This window comes from Miniopterus natalensis, chromosome 2 (assembly GCF_054644295.1).
Source record: "Miniopterus natalensis isolate mMinNat1 chromosome 2, mMinNat1.hap1, whole genome shotgun sequence".
Taxonomy (NCBI): domain Eukaryota; kingdom Metazoa; phylum Chordata; class Mammalia; order Chiroptera; family Miniopteridae; genus Miniopterus; species Miniopterus natalensis.
In genome coordinates this window covers 105241201-105267096 of record NC_142082.1, presented here as the reverse complement: position 1 = coordinate 105267096, position 25896 = coordinate 105241201, and the positions used below count along the sequence as shown (strand labels likewise).

At 40.3% G+C, this 25896-nt stretch overlaps 2 protein-coding genes across 24 annotated transcripts in view; one reads left to right on the top strand and one right to left on the bottom strand.

The window, feature by feature from the left end:
* WNK1 (WNK lysine deficient protein kinase 1) overlaps window positions 1–16611 on the top strand; it is a 145833-nt gene extending 129222 nt beyond the window's left edge. For 9 of the 20 annotated variants that reach the window (XM_016224847.2, XM_087814468.1, XM_087814466.1 and 6 more), the window contains 6 exons: window positions 1067–1125; window positions 2966–3627; window positions 4260–4462; window positions 6554–6748; window positions 13008–13195; window positions 13665–16611. In XM_016224847.2, the coding sequence (XP_016080333.2) occupies window positions 1067–1125; window positions 2966–3627; window positions 4260–4462; window positions 6554–6748; window positions 13008–13195; window positions 13665–13982 (1625 nt within the window). In that variant the 3' untranslated portion in view covers window positions 13983–16611. Of the gene's footprint in view, window positions 1–1066; window positions 1126–2965; window positions 3628–4259; window positions 4463–6553; window positions 6749–7662; window positions 7735–10160; window positions 10203–13007; window positions 13196–13664 lie in introns of all 20 variants that reach the window. The other 11 variants (XM_016224843.2, XM_087814462.1, XM_016224842.2 and 8 more) reach the window with 3 other exon arrangements.
* Window positions 16612–17075: 464 nt separating this feature from the next.
* The window catches only part of RAD52 (RAD52 DNA repair protein), a 31981-nt gene continuing 23160 nt past the window's right edge, over window positions 17076–25896 (bottom strand). For all 4 annotated transcript variants that reach the window (XM_016224850.2, XM_016224851.2, XM_016224849.2 and 1 more), the window contains 5 exons: window positions 20124–20320; window positions 19811–19953; window positions 18851–18934; window positions 18245–18460; window positions 17076–17840 (listed from right to left, as the gene is read on the bottom strand). In XM_016224850.2, the coding sequence (XP_016080336.2) occupies window positions 17779–17840; window positions 18245–18460; window positions 18851–18934; window positions 19811–19953; window positions 20124–20320 (702 nt within the window). In that variant the 3' untranslated portion in view covers window positions 17076–17778. The remainder of the gene's footprint in view (window positions 17841–18244; window positions 18461–18850; window positions 18935–19810; window positions 19954–20123; window positions 20321–25896) is intronic.

Below are 25896 nucleotides of genomic sequence, written 5' to 3'. Positions count from 1 at the left end.
TTGTGTGAAATAACGAGAATGCCAGTATAGATTCTATGTCATCTCTAGAAATAAACGAGTGATTGTCCTTAGAGAGCACCTAGGTGGGTTTAAAGTTGCTCAGAACTACATATTAATGATTCTAACACTTTTACTGTCCTATGCTAGGATTTTGCCTAAGTATTGCCTAACCAGTTTGCCGTAGCTGATTTTCATTTAAAAATGGGTCTTAGGTAAATGTCCTAGGTAAAATCTCATTGTTCCCTTCATTTATTTATATCTTTGAGTTAAAGAAGGGATAGCTGAGTATAACTGTCTGTTAACCTTAGTTTTATAGTATCTCTTAATATTGTAGTTAAGCTGCAGAGCTGCTTTGGTTATACAGTAGTTCCCCCTTTTCAGTGTGGGATATGTTCCAAGACCCCCAGTGGATGCCTAGAACTGCTGATAGTACAGAACCCTATATATACATATACACACACACACACACACACACACACACACACACACACACACACACACATATACACATTATGATTTTTCTTATGCATACCTGATAAAGTTTAATTTTTAAATTAGTCATGGTAAAAGACTAACAGTGACTAAGAAAAAAACAGAGCAACTCTAACAATATATTGTAATAAAAGTTATGTGCATGTTTTCTCCCTCTCTTCCTCTCCCTCTCTCTCTCTCTCAATATCTGGAATTTCCACTGGTAAATGAAACCACTGAAAGCGAACCCATGGATAAGGGGGGCATCTATAAGTAATTTATTCCTTCAAACAATGCCATATCAATGTACATGTGTACCAGTAAAGGTAGAGGGTAAATGATAAATTTTCAGACTTAGACAATTTTTCTCAAACTATAATCTTTCATAACAAAGGTATCTTGTAGGAGAGCAAACAATAATTTTCCCCTTGTTGGACAAAACATAAGGGGAAAGGGAGGTAAGGAATTTTTCCTTGCCTCTAACAACTTTCATCTGATATGTAGTTTCATTTTGCTGTACTTCTGGCCAGAGGGGAAAGAAGCTAACTAGAGATGCTAATTTAAGTACTTTTCCTCCTCCATTTATTTGTTCCAGTGTCGCAAGTCACAGCACCTAGTTCAGGAACTGGTGTTTTTAAGATGGGGCGATTTCAGGTAAGACAACCACTTTGCCTTGCTTTGATTCCCCTTTTGGGGGAAACGTATATTTAACAAATTTATTACCTACCTTTTGGGACATAATTGCCAATTTGATGATATATTTCTTTTGTATAGAACTTTATAGCTCTTACTATTTTCCCCTCTTCAAAATAATATGTGCTATTAAAATATGGAATACTTATAACAGTAGATAAATAATAGATAATGATACTATTTGCCTATCCTTCCATCCCGCTGAGGATTACTTTTTGGGTATATTTCCTTCCATTCCTTTTTTCCTATACATGTGATTAACTAAAATTGTCCTTGCTTCACTGAACTCTGAATGATACTTCGTAGTTTTTCCCCTTTCTAATGATTTATTTACCTAACCATTCACCTGTTAGTCATTAGGTTGCTTTTCCAACATAATGAGTAAAGTAACAGTAAACATCTTAGTGTATAAAAATATTTACCATGCTTAGGATAATCTTTTTAGGATTAATTTCTGAAGTAAAAATACTGGGTCAGCGTCAATGATATATTATTGTATTTTTCCAGTTGGCCCTACAAGGGAACATTTTCTGGCTATTAGTATGCAGTGCCAAACAAACTTCAAAAATCATTTTTATTACTGCTTTAACAACTATTTTCCAATTATTCTTGTCAATCGATGGTTGTTGGCCCCAATTCAACAGCAACAGGAATCCCCAGTTTGGGGTGCAGTGAAGAAGGAAACTTTATTCAGTGCAGTACAACTCAATTGTGATACAGCAGGGCTATGAAAACAGCACCACTATGAGGCAACCTTGGGGCCAGACCCCTCTCTGGCTCCTTGCTGGTCTGCTCTGCTCCATGCCTGTCAACTCTGGCCTGCAGTGGTCTGCTTTGCTCTGCTCCAACGAGATATCTTCAGTGTTTCAGCTCAGCCAGAAAAATGCAATCTTCAGTCTTTGGTAGAAAGGAAAAGTATGCTCCCAGAGCTAGAAGGTAGCTGACCTTATGTAGACAGAAGTCCCCACCCATGGTTCCTGATTGGTCCATCCTTATGCAAATTAGTATTCCAAATCCTCCCAGTTTGGTCCAAAAGGCACTGTGTTTATTGGCCACAATCGAGCCACTCTGATTGGTTGGTGAAGAAGTTGATAACTACTCAGCTCCAGTTGGGTGGGGACAGCCTCTGTCCTATTGGTTAAAATAGGATTCAAGCAACTCTTTTATAAGGCCTGACTCAGATGGCAGAAACAATGCAGGCAGGTAGTTCAGTGCAGGCTTCTCCCTGAAGCACAGTTTGCATGAGAGGCCCCTGTGTAGAAATGGCTGCTAGGCTTTGTTTTTGTTTGGCTTCTTTTCATTTGAGGCCAGTTAGCCACCAGGAACCCTTCTTAGTAGACATCTTTTTTCTCAGGGTTCACATTCTCATGATAGCACTTGGAGTTGGGGATAGCACTTGGTTGTGTTGATTCTTGAAGCTTAGGTGGCATTTATTGGATTTAATCTTTGTAGTTTTTCTTATTCGCAAGCAACCCCCAGGATTCCATGACTAGTTGTTTGTATTTTTACTAAGATTTGAATGTGAATCCTGTGCATAAGATATGAAAGTAAGTAATTAGTACGCTTAGCCAGCCACTCAGAATCTGCATCTAATCTGTGTATCTCAGTACAGATATGTTGTTCTCTGTAATGGTATTGTTTATTTTCACAATCAAAAATGGAGGGACTATGTAAACAGATAATTAGCCTTCTTACTGGCTAGGAAATAAAGTGATTCCATTATTTATTTTTTTATGGTCCATTCTAAAAATTGAGTATTAGGGACTTTTTAAAAAATCTCACTCTGGTCTCTTTCCACCAGGTTTCGGTTGCAATGGATGATACCCAGAAAGAGGGTAAAAATAAGTCAGAAGATGCAAAGTCTGTTCATTTTGAATCTAGCACTTCAGAGTCCTCAGTGCTATCGAGCAGTAGTCCAGAGAGTACCCTGGTAAAGCCAGAACCTAATGGGATGACCATCCTTGGTATCTCTTCAGATATGCCAGATGGTGCCCACCAAACTCCTGCTTCAGAAGCAAAGTTAGAAACTGGGCAGCCTACCAAGGTTGGATGTTTTCAGGTGACAACTACAGCAAACAAAGTAGGTCGTTTCTCTGTATCAAGAACTGAAGATAAGATCACTGAGGCAAAGAAAGAGGGACCAATGGCATCTCCTCCTTTTATGGATTTGGAACCAGCTGTTATTCCTGCTGTGATACCAAAGAAAGAAAAGCCTGAACTGTCAGAGCCTTCACATCTGAATGGTCCATCTTCTGACTTGGAGGCTGCCTTCCTAAGTAGGGATGTGGACGATGGTTCTGGTAGCCCACGCTCCCCCCATCAGCTGAGCTCGAGGAGCCTTCCTATCCAAAATCTAAGTCAGAGCCTTAGTAACTCTCTCAACTCCTCTTACATGAGTAGTGACAATGAGTCAGATATTGAAGATGAAGACTTAAAGTTAGAGCTGCGACGACTACGAGAAAAGTAAGTATGTTTTCTCCTATGAAAGAATAATGGCAGAATTAAGACTTAACTCCTGGTGCCTATATTAGTATTCTTTTCACTGCAATATGCTTATGTCTCATGTCTTTTAAAGAGAGGATGGTAGGCAAAAGCTGTTGGGTCTCTTGTACTCATAAGGATCCACAGCATTTCTAATTATAGAATTTTGTCAGCACCTTTGTATTATTGTTGCTGTGTTATTATTTTTTAATAGCATTTTTTATCATTATTAACCTCATCTTAGCTATTTATTAGTCTACCAAATGAATCCAGTGTAGATTATGTTGGAAGGTTTTGTTGGTCATATTTGACAAACTGGATCAGAATAGCAGATTCATTACTCCTGTGTATAGCCTCAAAAGCCAGGAAATCTTTTTCTCCTAACACATCATCAACCATTTGTTGGCTGGGAGCATGCTGGATTTTGGTTGGGTAATGGCAAGATGAGTTGACGAACTAGAATCTCAAGGTAGTAGAAGTTAGATTAAGTACATTTGGGGCAAAGATTCAAAAGTAAGTAAATACTTGAATAGAGGTTAAAGAACATGTGGTTAATTCTTGTTGAACAAAGGTGGTTTTAATATTTTTGAATTATGTTTGGTTATCTTTCATAGACATCTCAAAGAGATTCAAGACCTGCAGAGTCGCCAGAAGCATGAAATTGAATCTTTGTATACCAAACTGGGCAAGGTTCCCCCTGCTGTCATCATTCCTCCAGCTGCCCCCCTCTCAGGGAGAAGAAGGCGACCCACTAAAAGCAAAGGCAGCAAATCTAGTCGTATCAGTTCCTTGGGGAATAAAAGCCCACAGCTTTCAGGTAAAAAGCCCTGGGCCAGGTCAGCCATGGCTGTCCCATCTTTTATTTCTGTCTCCAACAATATATAACCTATTGAACATTTGTTATTTTTGTTAAGCTTCGAAAGAGTTTGATTGACTTTCCTAATATCCTTACTTCCTTGAATTCTCTGCTGCCCATATTTATAGTACCTCTTTTTTAGTCTGGAAGTAGACTGAGTCAATACAATGGCCTATTCCATTGTTCCATTGTAATCTATATTGCTACCTATTGGTAGTCTTCATTTATAGTTGTTATTTTTGTTTTTTATCCTCACTCTATACTTTTTCCATTGCTTTTCAGAGATAGTGGAAGGGAGAGAGAGAGAGAGAGAGAGAAACATTGATGTGAGAGAGACACATCCATTGACTGCCTCCCGCACACACCCCAGTTAGGGCCGGGATCGAGCCTACAACTGAGGTTTGTGTCCTTGGCCGGAATCAAACCGGGACCCTTCAGTCCACAGTCCAACACTCTAACCACTGAACCAAACCAGCTAGGGCTATAGTTTTTAAGAATAAAACATTTAGCTTTGCTTGGTAACTCATTCCTCATATTTCCCCAAACTCTTGGGCAGTTGGAAGAAAACACATTTATCTGCACTTAATATAGTTTAGGTAGGTTCCTCCTTTTAATGAATTAACTGGTCATAATTGCAACTGGGAATAATATACATTTCATATAGATACTTGAGTATGTCTTAAGTGGTAATTTCCTTGGTTAAAGTTTTTTTCATTTACCTATATTGGGATGAAGAATTTCCTAGTGTTTGTAACTAAAAAATAGTTAAATCATAATTTCTTGTAATAATTATGCGCCTGTTTTAGTTGTGATAGACACTTTTCACCCTTTGGTGAAATTATGGTAATGTTAACAGATAATTAGTTGAAAAGTAAAAAAATCTGAAGTAAGTTTATACTTCATGTTTGCTCTGCACATCTAATATAAATATGTTGGAGAGCAGTTGCAACTTCTTAGCAGCTTTCTTTCCATTCTCTGGAAGCTTTAGAGACCCAAACTTTTCTCTAGCACGTTAGAACCAATTCCGCAGCCAAGATACGATTATAAGGGATATTGACTAATTCAGATTCTGACCCAAATTTTGACATATTTTTTGGAGTAGACTTCTACTAGTTACTAGGGAACTGAGAAATTAGTCACTTGACTAGTGATTGAAGGTTACCTACCAAGAATAATTTTAAATATGCATTACTAGCCTTAGCTTAGGAGCTCAGCTGGTTGGAGCATTGTCCCGATACACCAAGGTTGTGGGTTCAGTCCTCGGTCAGGGTACATACAAGAATCAGCCAGTAAATTTATAAATAAGTGGAACAACAAGTCAGTGTTTCTCTCTTTCTCTGTCTTTCTGTCTCTCTCCTTCCCTCTCTAAAATCAAGAAGTAAAAAAAAAAAAAAATTTTAGCCCGCCTAGGCGTGTCTCTCAGTGGTTGAGCGTAGACCTAGGATCCAGGAGATCAGGGTTCGATTCCCGGTCAGGGCACATGCCCAGGTTGGGGGCTCAATCAATGACTCTCTCATCATTGATGTTTCTATCTCTCTCTCTCCCTCTCCTTTCCTCTCTCTGAAATCAATAAAGATATATTTAAAAAAAAAAAAAATTTATATGCATTACTATAGCCACCTACATCATTTTTTGACAGCACCTCTTCTGTACTTGATCTGATAAATGCTTAAAGAAAAATTAAGCAGACACTGTTTGCCAAACCTATTTGTATCATAATCCAACTCATTGTTATATAGTAGAGTAAAAAAGACAGTTGTGGAATTGCAAAATGGAATTTTTTCATATCTACTACGTATTCTAATCTTATTACTCAGCTCAGATTTGTGATCCAGCTAGGTTTTCTAAAGCTAAAAATCTTTCGGGATAGTTTCCTATAGCCCTATTAACTGTTGATTCTCATGCCATTCCTCACTTCCCTTCCTGTTCATTAGTTACAGCTTTTGACCGCTTAACCACCCAATGAGACAAATTGGAGGAATAAGGACAGTGCCTACTAAGTTCATTGGGAAAGCTGTCCATGTTTCCTCATGCCACTCTATCTTCTGGCAGGTAATTTGTCTGGTCAGAGTGCAGCTTCAGACTTGCACCCCCAGCAAACCCTGCACCCTCCTGGCAACATCCCAGAGACTGGGCAGAATCAGCACTTACAGCCCCTTAAGCCATCTCCCTCCAGTGACAACCTCTATTCGGCCTTCACCAGTGATGGTGCCATTTCAGTACCAAGCCTTTCTGCTCCAGGTCAAGGTAAGAAATCAAAGCAACCATCACCTTCCAAAAACATTAAAATGGAGATGTTGCCATATCTGGGACAAAAGCCTAATGAGTAACCTATTGTTAAGGTGAGTTGGAAGACCAGTTGGCCAGAACATCGCCTGTGTGTTGTACACTTCCAAGGATCTTTTGGGCTGAAGGGGGGGGGGGGGGGGGGTGATTAGATTAGGTGCGCTCATTGCTCCTATCAGGTGAATTAGCTACTTTTCAAAGGATTACAGCAAAAAAGTAGGTCTGTGACCTACATAAAGGACTTATTTGGGATTTGCAATTTATGCTTTATGACCTGAGATTTCCTGCACCTAAATTCTAAGGCAGTTTAGCAGTTTCTGAAAGCTAATGCACTGGATTAGCTAGTGTAGACTTTTTTAACTTCTAAGTATGGGATTAGCATACTAACATGAATAGCCCTACAATTCAACTTTTTATATATATTATCTACTTTTCAAACAGTTTTATTTTTTAATAATCACTCAAAACATTCCTGTAGAGGAAAGAGCATCTAGTAACCTTAAAACAAGAATTAAAAGGAGTTGGGTGTCTCGGTAGAAAAGAATGGCAAAAAATATGGATAGGTAGCTTAGGTACTTTTGTCCCAATATCACTGAAATTGGAAATTAGATGGTCTAGTCACAAGATAAATGTACTTGTTGGTAAGAGCACAAACTGGCTAGCATCATTCCCACTGTGGGAAGCTTTGGCTTTTTGCAGATGGAGGGAATTGAGGCCTAATTTTCCCGTCCTGTATATTTGACCTTTCCCTAGAAGCTTGTTCTTCTGTGTGCCATTGTAGCGCATTTCACCACTCCAGCCTCAAGTTTCTAACATCTTGTAGTTGTGTTCTGTCTCCTCTCTCTCTGTTCTTCCCTGTTTCTCCCCTCCCACAGGCTGTGCGAAGTTTAACTGTGCATCTGAGCAGGTGACATTCAAACCTGGTGGCAGGAGGACCCGATTTCTGAGTACGCCCTGCTTGGCTCTTTGTGTGTAACACCTTTACTCCTTCCTCGCCCTTGTTTTTCTGCTGCTTGGATCTGCTGTTTCATGCAGTCCATTTTCATTTGTCTGTGTATCATCTACTCAGTGGCTGGCTGAACTACTGTTACCCTCAGAAGTTTGGGTCCCTATGTTAATTACAATAAAACGTATAGAAATAATAATAGGTTTCTATAAACTTCAAAATAACTTTCTGATAGAATTGCTTCTTCATTAGATCCATGACAGTTTAGATATGGTGTCAGGCTACGTAGATTGTTTAGTCCTTTAGAATAATCAAAACTGGGCCCTAGCTGAGTAGCTCGGTTGGTTAGAGCATTGTCCCTATGCATATCAAGGTTGTGGGTTCAGTCTCTGGAGAGGGCACATACAGTAGTCAACCAATGAGTGCATAAATAAGTGGAACAATAAATCAATATTTCTGCCTTTTCTCCTTCTTCTCTCTCTAAAATCAATCAATAAATTTTTTTTTAAAAAAAGAAATAATAATGAAGACTAAACTTCAGACCTATTCAGTACTGCCCCTTGCTTTGGCATTAGAAGTGACAGAACATGTGGACCACTGGTGCACTTAGATCCTGGCAGGAGGTAAAAGTTATACCCTATTTTTTAGAGGAGGTCAGAATCTTTTTCTGGTCATTTAAGCCTAACCATCTATTAGTTGAAAGATGCTATAATTTCTTCATTGAATCCTTTCACCACCACCACCTTCTAACTTCGTAAAATCAGATATTGAAAGGGTTTCAGTGTAGTTACTCTCATAAAGCATTAATTCTGTTAAAGACCAAACCCCAGCACCTGCAAGTAAAAATGGTCTTTTTAACTTGATTGCTGAGATTTCCCAGCTTTCTTCTTAAACACAAGACAATAGCAAGTCACCCAACCTCTCCAGCCCATCTTTCCCGTCTGGGAAATGAAGATGATGCCTGTCTTCTAGGGCTGTTGTACAAATCAGATAAAATCACATATGTGGAAACGGGCAGCACTGGGGAAGCACATCATTTTCCTTTGATTGGCTAATAAACGTAAATTGAAACAAAATTTAAAAAACAAAAGTAGGGCTCAAGTAGAAAACCTTTGTTAGAGCTTGAATAAAGATCTCTGTTAAGGCCTCAAACTTCTGATGTGGTTATTGAAGTGCTTTTTAAATGCATGTGCTAAGGCCATCACTGTTTCTGAGTATGGTTCAGAGGTCCTTGGGCCTCTCATATCACTAGCCCTGAGCTATGTAACAGGGTGTGGGAGGCATTACCCAGTTTGATAGCTTTCCAAGCATGTGTGATTTTTGAGCATTCAGATCACTAACTCTATGGTTAAACTAGGCGGGACCAAGCATATTAGCATCCTGACATTTACATAAGCATTTAATTTCTATGTCCAGCTAGAAAGATGAAAAGACATTAATAGTAGGAGACAAGTGTTATACAGCCTGAACTGTCTGCAAGGGAAGAAAGAGAACCAAGGCTTTTTTGTAAAGTATAATGTGACAGGTACCACTTCAGATTAATTCAGTAAGTTATCACACTCTTAAAGGTAGGTGGTATTACACTGTTGTTCAAATGAAAGTGTTTAGAAATAGTAAATCTTATCACTTCCTTTTGGGTCTAAAATGAGACCATATTTGTTGAGGGTACATCCTTATGTATCTTACAAGCCTTGGTGAACAAATTACAGGAGGCAGATTTAAAGCAAATGTGGAAAGAAAAACCAGGTGCTTATAGGCATAGAGGTCTTACTAGTTTGGGATATGTTATTTTATGCTCTCAAAATAGATAATGGTTTGGAAGCATGGCTTGCCTTAATGCTTTATTTATGTTCAAAAGTTGCTTGTTTTCCAGATACTTTTAAAGATCTTTCCAGAGGGAAAAGCATTAATGTGTATGCCTAGGATATGGAAATATATTAGCCAATTTAAAATAAGTGAAAACTGTAACAATGGTAATATCTATCAGCCTACTGTGGTAGAATTGCTAATGCATTTAATTGAATGCTTTTTAACAACCCAGCAGGAGAAACAGAAAGCGGGACAGGGTCAATGGAAAGACTGCTTGGGTATTTGAAATTCAAGCAGTGAGATCTGAGAGACTGGAGTTCCTCCCCTCCCAGAACCTTAATGCAGGACATTACATTCCTCTTCTAAATACAGAGATTGGGTGTGGAAACCCAACTTCTGTCAGCCAGGTACCACAGTCCATCAGATAACCAAGTTAAAGCTAACAGCCAGTAAGGTACATCCCATAGAACTACATCTGTGGCAAGCGCTCCAGGTCCTACCAGTCTGTCTCCCCTCCTGCTTTCTCTTGCTGGGACTTTGTGTGCTGTTTGGAGATTCTAAATATTTTACACTGATGTTTCTTTATTTTTAACACATTGCTCTCTCTTTGTGCTTCAGGGAAGATGGTGAAAAAAGTCTGTCCTTGCAACCAGCTCTGTAGTAATTATCTTTTTTTTCTGTTACTTTTGGTCCTTGATCGCAAAGCCTGTTATCCATGAGTTCTTTGAACCTTGAAGCCTCACAACTCCCTAATTCCCAAATTCCATCTCTCTAGTTCTGCACCCTTTTCTAATATATTCTTTAACATGCTTATTTGCTGACCACTGGCTATCCTTCCAGATTAAGAAATCACCTCATAGTCAGTGTTTTCAGTAATAACCCCCTGTGAGTCTTACCTCTTTGACAGTTATGATTTGATAAGCCCATGATCTGTACAGAGAGATCAAGGATTCTTGACTCCTTTGGGAAAGAATTCGTTAGTCAACAAGTATGTGCCAGCCACTGGAAAATCAGCAGTGGTTAAAGCGTACAAGTACCCATACCTCCATGTCTGCTAGGTTGGTGAGGTGAAAAGTACAACTTTGTAGAGTTTGGCTTCTTAGATTGGTGGCTTCTCATTAAGGTGTAGACAGTTCAACCCCACAGGCCCCCTAGAGTCTAGTTCAACCAGGAAACGCTCTTCTTGGGGTATACTGTGCAGTAAGTTGTGGCTACTAATAGGTTATTGTTACTAGGATCTGGCGGCATGGGGTGAAGAAAATGTGTTACTGCAGGAGAAAATTGCAAAACAGTTTTGGGTGGTTCAGCATACACTACTTTTGAGAGCTTTTCAGCAGAACCGAGAAAAGTTTAGAGGTTAGTCAGTATACTCTGGAAGGCACACAGTGTTCTCAGAAATATCTGTATTACAAGTGTTCTTAAACACTTTATTACTAAAATGGACTAAATGCACTACATGTTCTTCTAGTTTTTATAGTCAACTTTTCCCAGTTTATTTCTGATTAGAAAGGGATGTGTTTGTTTCCTTCTTTAATGGGAAAGCCTTTTTTCAGAAGCCAGAATAAGGTCAGCTGTATGGTTGACTCTCCCTCAGGGTATAAACCTCACTGTCAGAATCCAGTATTGTGCAATATAGATTAAAATGAGAAATGAGATTTGGTTATAAAGGGGCCTCACAGCATGAAAGGTGACAAGCATGAGACTCAAGAGGTGGGACTCCCAGCATGAGCTTTGTGAGTAAGCCGTGTTCACCTTGACAGAGCTTCTCGTATTTGGCTTTGACAGCTCTGCTCACTTGGGATAGTTTCTGGTTTTTGTTTGTCTCACTTGCCATCAAGCTCACCAGGCAATAATCATTCAAACGGGATGGTAGTCCTCATGCATGTGGTACGGCTTGCCTTCTGGATTTCACCATCATGACTGCCATCCTCTCTGCCTCTGCCTCCCATTCCACCACTGTCTCGCTCTGGCTAGAGGAAGGCTGTTTCCTGTGCCATAGGGGAACTTGCTCTTCCCTTTACACTGTATGTGCAAGAGCAGTCCCCTGGGCTCCCGTGGGCACTGAGAAGGGAGCTAGCACACACTGCAGTAGTTCCAAGTCTTGCCTTGGTAGTAAGAAGCATGTGACCTTCCCCTGCAGCTTCACCTCCGACTTAGCTGTTTCCCGAGTGCAGACATGCTTGTGTGCCATCCCCTGGGTTCTGTGGTATAAACTTGGCCAGCAATGGATCCTAAAGGGCTTCTCTATGGCAGAGTTGCTTCAGGTGTGCTGCTGTGCTCTGGTGCTGCTTTGACCTTGAAAGCAGGAAAATGTCTGCATCTATTTAGCCCCCACCACTACTGGGATATGTTAAGACCTAGTGGCTCACAGCTTACTTAGTAGCTTTTATTTATTCTGCAGCAAATGTGAAATCTGGTAAGAAGGTGGGGTGAGGGTAAACAAACAAGACCATGACTCTTCTCTCCCTCTTCCCTAAAACTCGCCTCTTCGCATAAATCTTCAGTGTGCCCTCCAGCAGAGCCCAAATCAGGCAGGACACAGACTCCTTTCTTTCTCATTAAACCATAGAAATAGAATTCCTTCATCCTACTGCGAAGCTTCCTCCTCCCTCTTGCACCCCTACCTCAGCTGAATGTTCCCGTTGCTTCCACATGAGAGTGCTTGCTCTTCTGGTGGGGTGTGGGGTGGAAGGGCTGAGAATCCTTGAACCAGTTGAAACAGGTCATCTTCAGGAAAAGCATGCTCTCCTGGAGATGAAAGATTCAGGCACACAGTAAACCTTCCTCACAAGTAATCTTGGTTCTTCACTCAGGAAATTGCAAGAGGTTGAAGCCTTCATTCCTCCCAGGTTTATGTTTACAAATTTGGGTTTATGGGTCTAGGTAAAAAAGTTCTCTTTGAACAGAGCATGTGTTTCTTTTACCACCTCTTTCTAGTAAAGAATGGCTAAAGATTCTGGCAGTGTCACATGGTTTGGGAACCCTGTCTTTTCCTGGGCCACATACCTCTCTCTGCATTTCTGTAACTCCTACTTGACCAGTGCTCAAGAAATCATCTTGTTTTGCCCTGTGTTCTGCAACACTCTAGAGCAGCTAGCCTCCTTGACCATACCACACTTCCCTCAGCAGTGCGATGCTGGAAACGATCACTGGCAGTAAGTTTCAATACCCTGAGATTCTATGTGAATGGGCTGAAAGAAGTCCCTGCCCTCTGGGCCGACCATCGTCCTGAGTTCTTTAGCTTAACCTGCAGCTCCTGAAGAGAATCTGGTTTCATTACCCTGTTGTGGCAAAACATTTGGCTAAATAAGACCTTGGAATCTTCCTTTCTTGCATGGCTTCCCAATCCATCCTCTCCCCATTCTGTGGCTTGCCATTCATCATTCTGTGAAGCTTTTCCTGTTCATTAAATTGTAACCCAAACACCATGTAATGGTTATATTCTGTTGCTTCTTCTAACTCTAGGGACCAGCAGCACAAACACTGTTGGGGGAACAGTGAACAGCCAGGCCGCCCAAGCTCAGCCTCCTGCCATGACTGCCAGCAGGAAGGGCACATTCACAGATGACCTGCACAAGTTGGTGGACAATTGGGCCCGAGATGCCATGAATCTTTCAGGCAGGAGAGGAAGCAAAGGACATATGAATTACGAGGTAAGTTTTCCCCTTTTGCCATTTTTCTAATCTGTCAGTGTCACTTAGCACATCTGAGTTGGAGATGATATGAATGACCTGGACTATTGTTTGACATTTCAGGCTGTGACCTTCTTTAGCAGCTCATTAATTTTAACACTTAGAAAAACAAGGCAAAAATCACCCAGGTACCCTTTTATTTTTCCTTCCCTGACTCCTTTGCTTCCTATTGGTTAACTCAATTTTTTCTTCTCTTTTCTGCCCTGAACTGCGTGCCCACACATACACGCACACATGACACCCCGCCAGTAACAGTCAGAATGGTTACTCTCACCCACTGGGAAATGTGAAGTGCCATTAATAATTATTATGAAAGGTTTTGTAAGATTTGAACAGTCTCAGTTGTAAAATTACATTTTAGTACTGCCCGTTTCACATTCAGGTATGTTATGCCCACACCACATGTTACAATGAGTTGTTTTGTTTTCAGGGCCCGGGCATGGCAAGGAAGTTCTCCGCACCTGGTCAACTGTGCATCTCCATGACCTCAAACCTGGGTGGCTCTGCCCCCATCTCTGCAGCATCAGCTACCTCTCTAGGTCACTTCACCAAGTCTATGTGTCCCCCACAGCAGTACGGTTTTCCAGCTCCTCCCTTTGGCACTCAGTGGAGTGGGACAAGTGGCCCCGCACCACAGCCACTTGGGCAGTTCCAGCCTGTGGGAACTGCCTCCTTACAGAATTTCAACATCAGCAATTTGCAGAAATCCATCAGCAACCCCCCAGGTTCCAACCTGCGGACCACTTAGTCAGACCTAGAGATATTAACTGAGTAGATTTGGGGGCAGGAAAGAGAGTGCTGAGTGGTTGGGGGGGAAGGGGAAGTAGCCTATGTACTAACTACTAGTGCTGCATTTAACTGATTATTTCTTGCCAGAAAGGAACATTTTTAATACTGCTTAGAGCCCTCAGAATGGAGAGTCTTCCTCCCTCTTCACCTTTCGTTGGAGTGGGACAGGAAGGAAAGAGCAGCTTTCTTGTGGTGGGGCAGCTTCAAATTGTGCTTCCTGTTTACCTGTATCCCAGTGAGGGCTAGGAAAGAGAAAGGCTTTTATCAGGAAGCTCTTAGAGGGCTTAAGGGAAAACCAGACCCCATCTGTATTTTCAACTGGGTGGAGCTCTTAATTTTGGTACCCACCCCAAGACGCTTATTCCCTCAAGAATCTAAGCCACGAGACAAAAAAAAGTATTGGGCTCTCTTCTACCCTGTTCCCCCACCCAACCCCCACTCTTTTCCCTTTCTTTTCTTTTTATTCTCTTTAGAACCCAGTGAAAAACACCAGGAGACTGAGGTTTCAACCTTTCTTATGATAGGTCATTAGTGCTTTAAGCAAATGATATTAGCAGCTTTGACTGCAGTGTTAGCAATTAGGAAAAAAGTTCCCTGCGGACATGTAACTTTACCATCAGTTTTGATGTGGAAACACTGTGATATATAAATGTTGTTGGACAACAGTAGTTTTAAGATGAAAATATGAAAGGTTTAAAAGGTTGGGAAAAAAGCTAGCTCTGTCCTTTACTTATTGAGACACTTTAACTTTTTTCTTTGTATTTCCATTGTATTAGATAAATAAATGTGAATGTAAAATTGTATAAATTACGTACTTGAATACTTCTGTTCTCCCAGTATTGCTTGCTGGATATTTTAGTGCCTTGGACTTCTATTGCTTTTGCCATTAGCATCAACTTCTCATCAGACCCCAGATCAGCAAAGGGCATGTGGAAGGAAATCTAAGGTCCATGTGACCCCAGCAGTGGGTTATGCCAAAGGGAAATTGAGAGAGTGATTTAAGTCATTCAACAATTTTGTCTAGAGCAGGTGTAAGATGAGCGGGGTGAGAAGTTAAGTTGACATCAGTGGTTGAAAGCAGAAAGTTCTGTTTCAGGAACAGTGATAAGGGGTGCTATAACAAAACTGGGCAATTTAAAAGATTAAAGGTGGTGTGTGATAAGTGAAAGAAAAAGACTAAAGAGTGGGACAACAAACTTGTTTTGAAGGTATGTGATGCCTGGCCAGTGGATGCCATATAAGCCTTACTCATTTGAGCTGGGCTTGAACAGACCTAGAAGAAATGGCTGGACTTGGGAAGCGGGAGGGGCCGATTTTGAAGTTGGGAAACGTGATAGTGAAGTGTCACAGATGGAGAAAGTTGCTCTAAGAAAAACTGTTTGGATTGCTTTCCTCTTGTTGCAAATGTGCCGAGCATTTCTCAGCTTGGGGTACTGTATTTTTGTGGAAAGTGGACCCACGTCTGAATTAGGCACTGTAGGAAAGGATGCTCATTCTTCCTGCTCTTCTGTGTAATGTCCCGATGGTTGCAGGATCATAATCTGTTGTGCCACCTTTATTTCTGCAATTGCAGCTGATATTCTCACATTTCATATTAACAAATACTCTCCTTAAGTAATAACTGCAACCAACCAGTATTATTCAGTGCTATGCCTAGTTGTAATGGGCAGTTCTATTATTTTCAGAGCTTTCAGGAAATACTCTCCTAATTGGCTATGTTGGGGTCTCTATTATCTCTGAAGATGAGGGGAAAGCTAGGATTCTTACAATTTTTTGGGTGCTTCCTGTCTTGACTCTTGAGTTGGGAAATTGACATATTTCCAACCTCTTACCCACCTCAACAGCACATCCCAGGAATCACCACAACAAGAAGAGCCTGGCTGGCTCTCCCATCCTGTTGTTCTTTCATGGGCACTGTTTCTTTAAGTTAGCCTAGGCCCCAAAGATGCAAATGAAAGCTGAAGGTCTTAGGAAGGTAGAAATGAAAAGGGCAGGGGTTCCAAGCCCTCCTTCAAAATCGTTCACTTATTCATTCTCCACGTATAATTCCTGGGGAGATGCTAAGAGTAAGGATAAAACAAGGTGGCCAAGTAAATGAGAAACAGACCACCTATGATGAATGAAACAATACTTTCTGCTAGAGAAACAAGCAAACCAAATGCAGCACATTGTTTGTTATTTTGGTTTAATAATTTTAGGATCTCTTCACTCACAAAAAAGTAAGAACTGGTTTTATTTACTGTTGATTTTTTTCCCTCCTGTGGATGAAATAACAAGCCTAGCAGAATGAACTAGCTACTGAAATGTTTAAATTATTTTTGTGTTAATAGTACACTTTGAGTATCTTTTTTCACATTAAAACCTTTCTGAATTATAAATGTTTTCCTTGCGTTATTTAACAATGTGTACTGTTTTAAAAAATGAATAAACAATTCAAACCTTGGGTTTCTCCGCAGCCGTTAATTGTACATTTTGCACTAACTCTGGGTGTGGCGCTTCTTGTAAGATTGCGCTTCGTGCTTCAGTTTGTAACCTTTGTAGACTTATTTAATGAAACCATTCAAATAAACCAAACTTGCTTTTGTTGAGTTGTGGGGTTTCATTTCCAGCCAATTCCTTTTTCATCATTTCATTAGCTCTGTTTTCTGTGCAGTTTATAACTGGAGTCCTAACTTCAAGAACCTTTTCTAGTGGCAATTCTGACCTGAATTAAGGTTATGCTGCAGACAAAGATATTTATTCTGATATTTATCCTTTGATAGTAAGGACATCAAAATCAAAAGACGGGTATATGACCAAGTCTGCACAAGAGGTGAGGTAAAAGGGGAATCTGAGGGAGCCACTGCCTCTTCACTTTCCCAAGGACTAGAAGTGGATGGCTGCCTTCTGTTCTCTGAGTTCCTCGCCTCAGGCTCCCAGCTTCCCACAAATGGGTGTTACGCAGAAGAATAAAAGTCGTGGCTTCAAGGTGAAAGGTACAGCCCAAAACAAAATGCACCTTAAAAAGTAAACTGGCAAACTCATTACTTGAGGGAAAGAATTACGAAACATCTAAGCATGATGGAAAAACAGTTTATGTTAAGGGGGTTATATCACATCTGAAATGGGGAAATATAAGCAGCTACTTATATTTCTTATTTTGTTACCAAGTAGTAATGGACTTATTTTGCGCTCTTGAAATGCCTTTTCTCTGGCCTTAGATCAGTTTCCGTAATTAAACGAGATTATCATGGATGAGATCACAGCCTGGATGATGCGCAGGAGTAAAACACCACTCCGGGCTTTGTTCTCAGCGTGATGCACAGTCCCCATGTGGGCAGCACTGGAACTTGGAGCCCTCTTGTGAAAGAAGGCAGAGATACTCAGTAATTTCATGTAGGTAGTTGTTAAAAGTTGGTGCTTAGTGGTATGGCTTATATTACTTTCAGCCACTGGTGATTCCTAAAAGTTCTGTTTTTATTAAGATAACAGGAATAAATAATGAAGAGCCTCAGAAGCCCAAGAAACGGTATTTAATCTCCCCAAAGCCTACTGCAGTGTGCCACAAGCTTTTTTAAAGTTACTTGTTTTCCAGCTGCTCAGTCTTATCTGCAGTAGGCTCTAGTAGTCAATTCCTCTGGAAAAGTTCAGAATGAAGCAAGGTAAATCCTTGGAAATAAAGCTCATTCCCTAGGAATGATGAACAATTTCATGGCCAAAAAACAGTTTTCTAAAAGTCCCTCTATGACAGTCTGGTGACGTGACCTGAGCCTCTGTTAAGACGGATCCAGTTTCCTTTTCTTCGTGTCCTGGTTCTTCCTATAGGGATCACAGCTTCCTATAAAAAAAAAGCGGTTAAAATATAGCTGCCATGATTTTAAAATAAACTCACAGCTAGTAATTTCTGAATTGTATTATTTAATGATCCTAATTTAAACTAAAAACCTAAGAATGAAAATAGTTAGGAAGAAGACATCCCTCTTTTAAATCTAGACCAAGTTGCAGTAATCATGATGGGTCCACTTTGCACAGGAAAAACTCTTAATGCAGTTATGCTTAAGCTTCCCACTAGGACCCCAAAGAAAAAGCTCTGGCTCAAACCAGTTACCTTCTATTTTCTTACACTGCTATTCCTCTGTCACCTGCCCAACTTTTTTCAATGGCATGCCATTCCACCTTTAAAATTCATAGAATTAAACCCAGGTTATCCCTCCAACTTTTGTTCCTAAATCACTTTGCTACCTGTTAGGTGTTGGTTAACGTTGGGAGTGTGGAGGTGCCAAGTTTCAGATTTTGCTTGTGGGTTCTGGTGGCAAAGGCTTTGTGGGGTCCTGCTCCGGGTCACCATCTGGTTCTTTAGGACTGGTGTGGCAACACTCTGCTGTGGTTCTGGTATAGACAAGTGCTTGGCAACACTGTCTCCTAGATCTGGAGTCATATCCCACATTTCAAAACTGTCTGCAAGGACAGAGATCACAGGAAAATGTATCAACAAACAAGGAAGTGTTCTCACAAAGCACTGGAAAACCAGGTCATAAGAAATCCCATGCCATGAGTGCCCTGTGGTAGTTTTTAGAATTTCCCTGTCCCCAACCCTTAAAAGTACACTGAAGCTTCTGTTAGGTTAGGACAGTAGAGGAGCTGAACTTGTGCTACCAGTCAGAACTACCATCAGTCCACTCTGGGTCCTCTTTTTCCTAAAGCTTCATGGGGTTACAGAACAGAAAGGGTTTTTATGCCTCTTTTAAAATGCATTTGTAACTACCCCTGGTATCCGGCACAGTAACGTGCAAGCATCTCACAAGTATTTCCTGATTAATACTTAGCATCCCTTTAGCACCGACTGACCTGCAGGGAAGTCTTTCTCGGTGAGTGGTTCCACACCAACAGCTACGGGAGTGCTGTGCTTCACAGGAGGCGCCGGTGGCTCTGCTACAGTTAGTTCACACACAGGGAGACCGGAGAACGCAGTCGTTAGTGGGAGCAGCCTCAGAAGTGCAAAGCTGCCTAGGGTTATACTGGTTCCTGGCACAGCCAGTAGCAGAGTTCAAGATTCCTAGGTCCCAGTCCTACCTACAGATCTGTATGAGGTTTAAAATAAACTTTCTCCTCCACCCTTCACCCCCAGGGACTTCAGCAATGGTTTGGAAGCTAAAGATCCAGAATAATTCTTAGTAAGAACATCCTCGCACAGTAAGTTGTGTTGTTTTTCCCCTACATTAATTTCAGCCTCAGTGCTGAGGGGATATTAATGAAAGCAAATCCTCTATCAACTTCATAATCTTAGGGGGAAGCTGGCCAAAAATCCAACTGATTTGGGATTAGCCCTTCCTGTTTCTACTCTCTAGGAAAGACTCCAAAAATAACCTCTATCTATTCCCACTGAATCTGGACTGAAATAAACAAGTTCACAGATAAATAATTGTCAAAAGCTGCCACTACCTTCAAACTCAGATTTGCCTTATATTCAAGGACAGCTCAGAAAGGCTTTGTCACACAGAGACAAAGTAACTGAAGCAAAAAAAACCTCTGTACCATGAAATTTGCTAGTTCCAGGTTTGGTTAAGGCCCATTTCCTCCACCCTACCCCCATAAGATTAGTGTCTTTAGAAATGGGGAAATACACAGCAGGATTTCACTATCTTAACTTTTTGGACTCATCTATCCCATGTGTAACTTGAGGGAAGTGTACTGAGCTCCGGTTTGGACCTAACCACACTGTGCTGCAGAGGATCAGGGTAATCAGTCAACGAGCCTTCCCTGGGGTACAGAGTGTACTCTGGGGCCTCTGCTCCCATCCTCACAAACCCTGATTCTTTTCAACGGATGGAGCAGATTGTTGAACTTGCTGCTGTTTCTCCATTTGCTCCCGGAACTGCTGCTGCAACTGTTTCTGCCGGAGCTTCCGCTGGTAAGTGGCATCGCTCCCTGCAGCAGAGGAAGCCAGGCTTCTGCATCAGAAGAGCAACAAGGTGGGAGTGAGTTCCTGAGTTAACTGAATAAATAATACACAGCTCCCGAGGGGGCACTCAAACCAACTTGCTGGTTCTGGAGGAAGAAATGGAAATAATAGACTCCATGAGACGGCAGAAGAGGAAAAGCAAGGAACTGAGGCCCTTACCGGGAGCTGCTGTCCTTACTGCCCTGCATCACAATGTGGGGATCATCTGAGTGGCTTGGTCTGCTAGGGGAGGTGACCTCCTGTGGTTTTGTGGGTCCCAGAGCCACGTTCTGTCGGCAGCTGCTGTATCTCGCTTGTTCCACAGATGGTTCAAAATCTTGTCTCTTTGCTTTAGTTAAATCCACTTCAAGAGGCAACTAATAAGGGAAGAAGGGGGAGGGAGGGATAACTTTCTCCAACTGCTCTTCTCTTCCCTTCTTTTCCCCGCCTTAAAGGTCTAGAGTCCTAGAAAAGAGCATTTGACAATCCTCTATGCATCATGCCTCCTAGGTCCTGAGAAGCTACGACAAAAGATCCAACGCTTCAAGTAATATCTTTAATAACATGAGGAGTAAAAGAGTTTCATTTTCTACTTTATACTGGTCAGTATTAATGAAATTTTGATAAAAAGGAACCTTATTTTAGTTTTGATTTAGGGCAAATGATCTGTAAAATCTAATTTTAATCTTTTCTTGGCAACTGAATGTCTGGTGCTTTTTACCTTTTTTTTAAAATGGAAATTATCACAGTCTTTGTGAAAGGAGGCCTACACCTTCTCTGCCCTTTCTGCCAGAACTGCCCCCTTCAAATACAACACTCATCACGGAAAAAACCTCAGGTACACTAAAGACATCATTAAGTGTCCTTCAGCTGACAGGAAGAAAAAACGTGGGGTTGTTCCTGCATCTGGCCAAATGAGAGAAGACTGTATTTCATGGCACAGGGCAAATTGTTTTATTTCCAAGCCATGAGCACTACAGAAACCCAGAGCTTTCACTTGGAAGAACTTCTCTCCCAATTCATAATATGGATACTGATACAATAATTGAAAATTAGGGATTGGGTTGACTACATTTTGATAAAGATAACCTGAAAATGAAAATTATACTGTGAAATTTCTTATCTAAATGGGAAAGTAAATGAATAGGTTAAAAAGAAATGAGCTTATGCTACAACATGGGTTGAGGACCTTATGCTAAGTAAAACAGGCAGTCACAAAGGACAAATATGTATGATTCAATTTATCTGAGGCACACAGAGTAGTCAAAATCAGACAGACGCCCAGCCGATTTGGCTCAGTGGTTAGAGCATTGGCCCATGGACTGAAGGGTCTCAGGTTCAATTCCAGCCAAGGGCACGTATCTTGGTTGCAGGCTTGAACCCCAGCCCTAGTCAGGGCGCAAGCAAAAGGCAACCAATCGATGTGTCTCTCTCACACCGATTCACATTGACGTCTCTCTCTCTCCCTTCTACTCTCTGAAAAGCAATGAAAAAAATATCCTCGGGTGAGGATTTAAAAAAAAAAAAATCAGAAAGTGGACTGGTGGTTGCCAGCGGCTGTAGGATCGGGGAATGAGGAGCTATTACTTAATGATAGTTTCAGTTTTATAAAAAGAAAGAATTATAGAGATAGATGGTGGCAATGATTGCACAATGTAATGAATGTATCTAATACTACTGAACTGTACACCTTTAAATGGTTAAGATGGTAAATTCTGTTACATATATTTTACCATAATAAAAAAATTTTGAAAAAATAAGAAATGAGCTTGGAAAAAAATTAAAAAGACTGACAATGCTAAGTGCTATTAAGGATATGGAACAACTGGATCTCTGATACACTGTAATGTGGGAGTGTGAATTAGGACACCATCCTGAAAAACTGGAAGACTCTACTAAAACTAAGTGTATGCCTATCCTCTGGCCTGACCCAGTAGTTCCCCAGATAAATGACTCTGTGTGTGCACCAAAAGACATATACAAGAATGCTAACAGCAGCCCTATTGAAAACAACAAAATGCTACAAAAATCTCAAAGGTCTATTAAAGTCAGAATGGGAAAGAACTGTGGGAAACTCATGCAATAGAAAAGTACACAGCAATGAAAAGGCTAAATGCAACCTGAATGAACCTCATAAACATGCTGAATAAAAGCCAGACACAAACCTGTTTGATTTCAAAAAATGCAAAACAGTCAAAACTAATATTTGTTGTGTGACTTTCCTTGGTAGTGATGAGAAGGGGAGGGATGGGCAGTGCCTGCGGGGGACACAAGTGAGACTTCTGGGATACTGGAAATGTTTTGTCTTGATTCAGACACTGGTTATATGCATGTGTATAGTTTTAGAATTCATCAAGCTGAAACTTTTATGATATGTGCACTTGTCTACATGTCTCTATGTACTTTTTAATACTTCAATCAATTTTTATAAGGCTCAAACTATACAATTCCATTTATATAAAGTTCAAAAACAGGAAAAAAAATAGCTGTGGCAGTGTTGCTCAGCTGGTTGAGCATCGTTCTGTGCACCAAAAGGTCCCTGGTTTGATTCCCCTTCAGGGCACATGCCCAGGTTGTGGGCTCGATCCACAGTCAGGTGTGTGTGGGAGGCAACCAATTGATGTTTCTCTTTCACATTGATGTTTCTCTCTCTCCCTCTCCCTTCCTCTCTCTCTAAAATCAATAAAAACGTATTTTTAAAAAAACACACAGGAAAAAATAATCTATGAAGCTAGAAATCAGAGAAAAGTTAGGACAGTAGTTACTTTTGAAAAGACGAAGTCAAGGTAGTGAACGGGAGGGGGAAATGGGATGGATTCTGGGTCACTGGTAGTGTTGTGTTTCCCTACTGGGGAGGCAAATGTGTTCACTTCTAAAAATTCATCAGGCTGTACCATATGGTTTATGCAGTTTTCTGTGTATATCTTGTACATCATTTAAGAACGTCATTTAAAAAAAAAAAGAGCAGAAAAGAAATAGAGTGATGTCAGCAAAATGGTGGACCACGAAGCTCCAGGCCCTCCTCCCTCTTCAGAGACACTGAATTAACAGCAATGTACAGACTAGGATACCTTTGTGAGAACTCCAATGACCAGTTTAGAAGCTATAGCACTGAGTCCAATGTACGACTGAGACAAGATTCCAGCTCCTACACAAGAAAAAGCTAAAAAAGTTCATCACCAGAGTTACAAGAAATGCTAAAGGGATTTCTATAAGAAGAAAAAAGTATCAAAAATATGAATTAAAAAATGGCAATACCTACATAAATGTAAATGGACTAAATGCTTCAGTCAAAAGATGGTTGAATGAATAGGAAAACAAGACCACATATGCTGTCTACAAGAGATGCACTTCAGATCTAAAAATACACACAGACTGAAAATAAAGGGATGGAAAAAGGTATTTCATGTAAACTGGAGACTAAACAAAAAGTGGTGTAGCAATACTTATAAAAGACAAAACAGACTATAAAACAAAGGCTATAACAAAGAAGAACATTTCATATACAAGCAACCTAAGTATCCATAAGTCGACAATTGGATAAAGATATGGTACATATATACAATGGAATATTATTTGGCCATAAAAAAGAGCAAAATCTTACCATTTATAACAACATGGATGGACCCAGAGGGTATTATACTAATGAAATAAGTCAGACAGAGAAAGACAAATACCATATGATTTCACTTATATGTGGAAAATTAAAACCAAACAAACAAAAAAACCTCGTAGTTACAGTGAATAAACTGATGGTTGCCAGATTGGAGAGGGAGTTAGGGGGCTGGGTGAAAAAGATAGAGAGATTAAGAAATACAAATTGGCAGTTACAAAATAGTCATGGGGATATAAAGTAAAGAATAGGGAATCTAGTCAATAATATTGTAATAACTATGTATGGTGCCAAGTGAGTACCCGACTTATTGGGGAGATTACTTCATAAGTTATATAAATAATCACTATGATGTTTATCTGAAACGAGCATAATATTGAATGTAAACTGTAATTGAAAAATTTTTAAAAGATTCCAGCAAAAGGAGTAAGAAATTCACATTTTGCATGCCTGTCTGTGCCCCTGCCCCTATCCAGCATAGAGCAGTACAACCAGGAGAAAACCTACCACACTGGACTCTTCCCTCAGTATGGAAACAAAGAGTGGACTGTGTGTCCAATGCTCTGGCTTGTTTGGGGGCTGCCCAAGGCACTGGTTTCTGTCTCACCTTACTCAAAATGTTAATGGGACTGGTATCAGAGTTTGAAAGCCACTAAAAACAGAGGTGAGCATCATAGTACATCAGAGCTGCAGTTCTTCAGTCAGATGCCAGAAGGAAAAAGAGATTATAAAAGATCTGAGACATCCTAGAACCTCTACCTGGGCTGATTACTGAAAGTCTCCCCCACCCTAACAAAGCCAGTCCATAAAGACTATAAGTGATTGTTTTTTCAAATGCCCAAATCTCAATAAAAGATCACAAGGCATATAAAGAAACAGGGAAAAATGGCCCAATCAAAGGAACAAAATAAAACTCCAAAAACTGACCTTAAAAAATGCAGAGCTAAGAATTGCCTGACAAAGAATTTAAAATAACTGTCAAAGATGCCCAATGAGCTAAAAGAGAACACAGACAACATCAGGGAAATGATGCATGAACAAAATGAGAATATCAACAACGAAAAACTATAAAAAAAGAAACTGACAAATTTTGGAGCTGAAAAGCACAATAACAAAGTTGAAGAACTCACTAGAGAGGTTCTATAGCAGACTTGATCAGACAGAATAAAGAATCAGCCAATGTGAAGAAAGGTCATTTGAAATCATCTAGGCAGAGAAGCAAAAAGAAGTGAGGAGAGCTTAAGGGACTGAAAGGACACTATCACACTTTGTATTATAAGAGTCTCAGCCCTGGCCGGTGTTGCTCAGTGGTTAGAGCATCGGCCTGCACACTGAAGGGTCGTGGGTTCAATTCCCGGTGAAGGGCATGTGCCTGGGTTGCAGGTTCGATCCCCTGCCCCCATAAAGGTGCATGTAGGAGGCAACCAGTCGAGTTTCTCTCACATCGATGTTTCTCTCTCTATCCTTCTCCTTTTCTCTCTCTCCCTCTCCCCTCTCCCTCCCTTCCACTCTCTCTAAAAATCAATGGAAAAAATATCCTCAGGTAAGTATTAACAAAAAAAAAAAAAAAGAGTCTCAGAAGGAGAAGAGAAAAAGAAAGGGGCAGAGAGGTTAATGAGGAAAGAAAATCTTTCCTTAATCTAAGGAAAGAAAACATATTCAAATTTAAGAAACTCAAAGAACTATATCTAAGATAAACCCAGACACTCCCACTAAGACACCTTATAATCAAACTGTCAGAGTCAAAGATAATACACTGGTAACAAAATATCAGAAAGGGAAATAAGGAAAACAATCTCATTTACAGCTGCATTAACAAGAATAAAATACCAAGGAATAAACTTACCAAGGAGGTGAAAGACCTGTATACTGAAAACTATGAACCACTGATGAAAGAAACTGATAACAACACATATAAATGGAAATATAGTCCATGCTCGTGCATTGGAACAATTAATATTGTTAAAATGTCCATATTACCCAAAGTAATCTACAGATTCAGTGCTATCCCTATCAAAATCCCAATGGCATTTTTCACAGATACAAAACAAACAAACCTAAAATTTTTATGAAACCACAAAAGACCCCAAATAGCCAAAGCAATCTTGAGAAAGAAGAACAAAGTTGAAGGCATCATGCTTCCTGATATCAAACTATATTACAAAGCTATATACCAAACCAGTATGGTACTGACACGAAAAACTGACATATAAATCTATTGAATAGAATAAGAGCTCAGAAATAAAAACAACAAATCTATGGTCAATTAATATACAACAAGGAACCAAGACTATACAATGAGGAAACGACAGTCTCTTCAAAAAACTGGTGTTAGGAAAA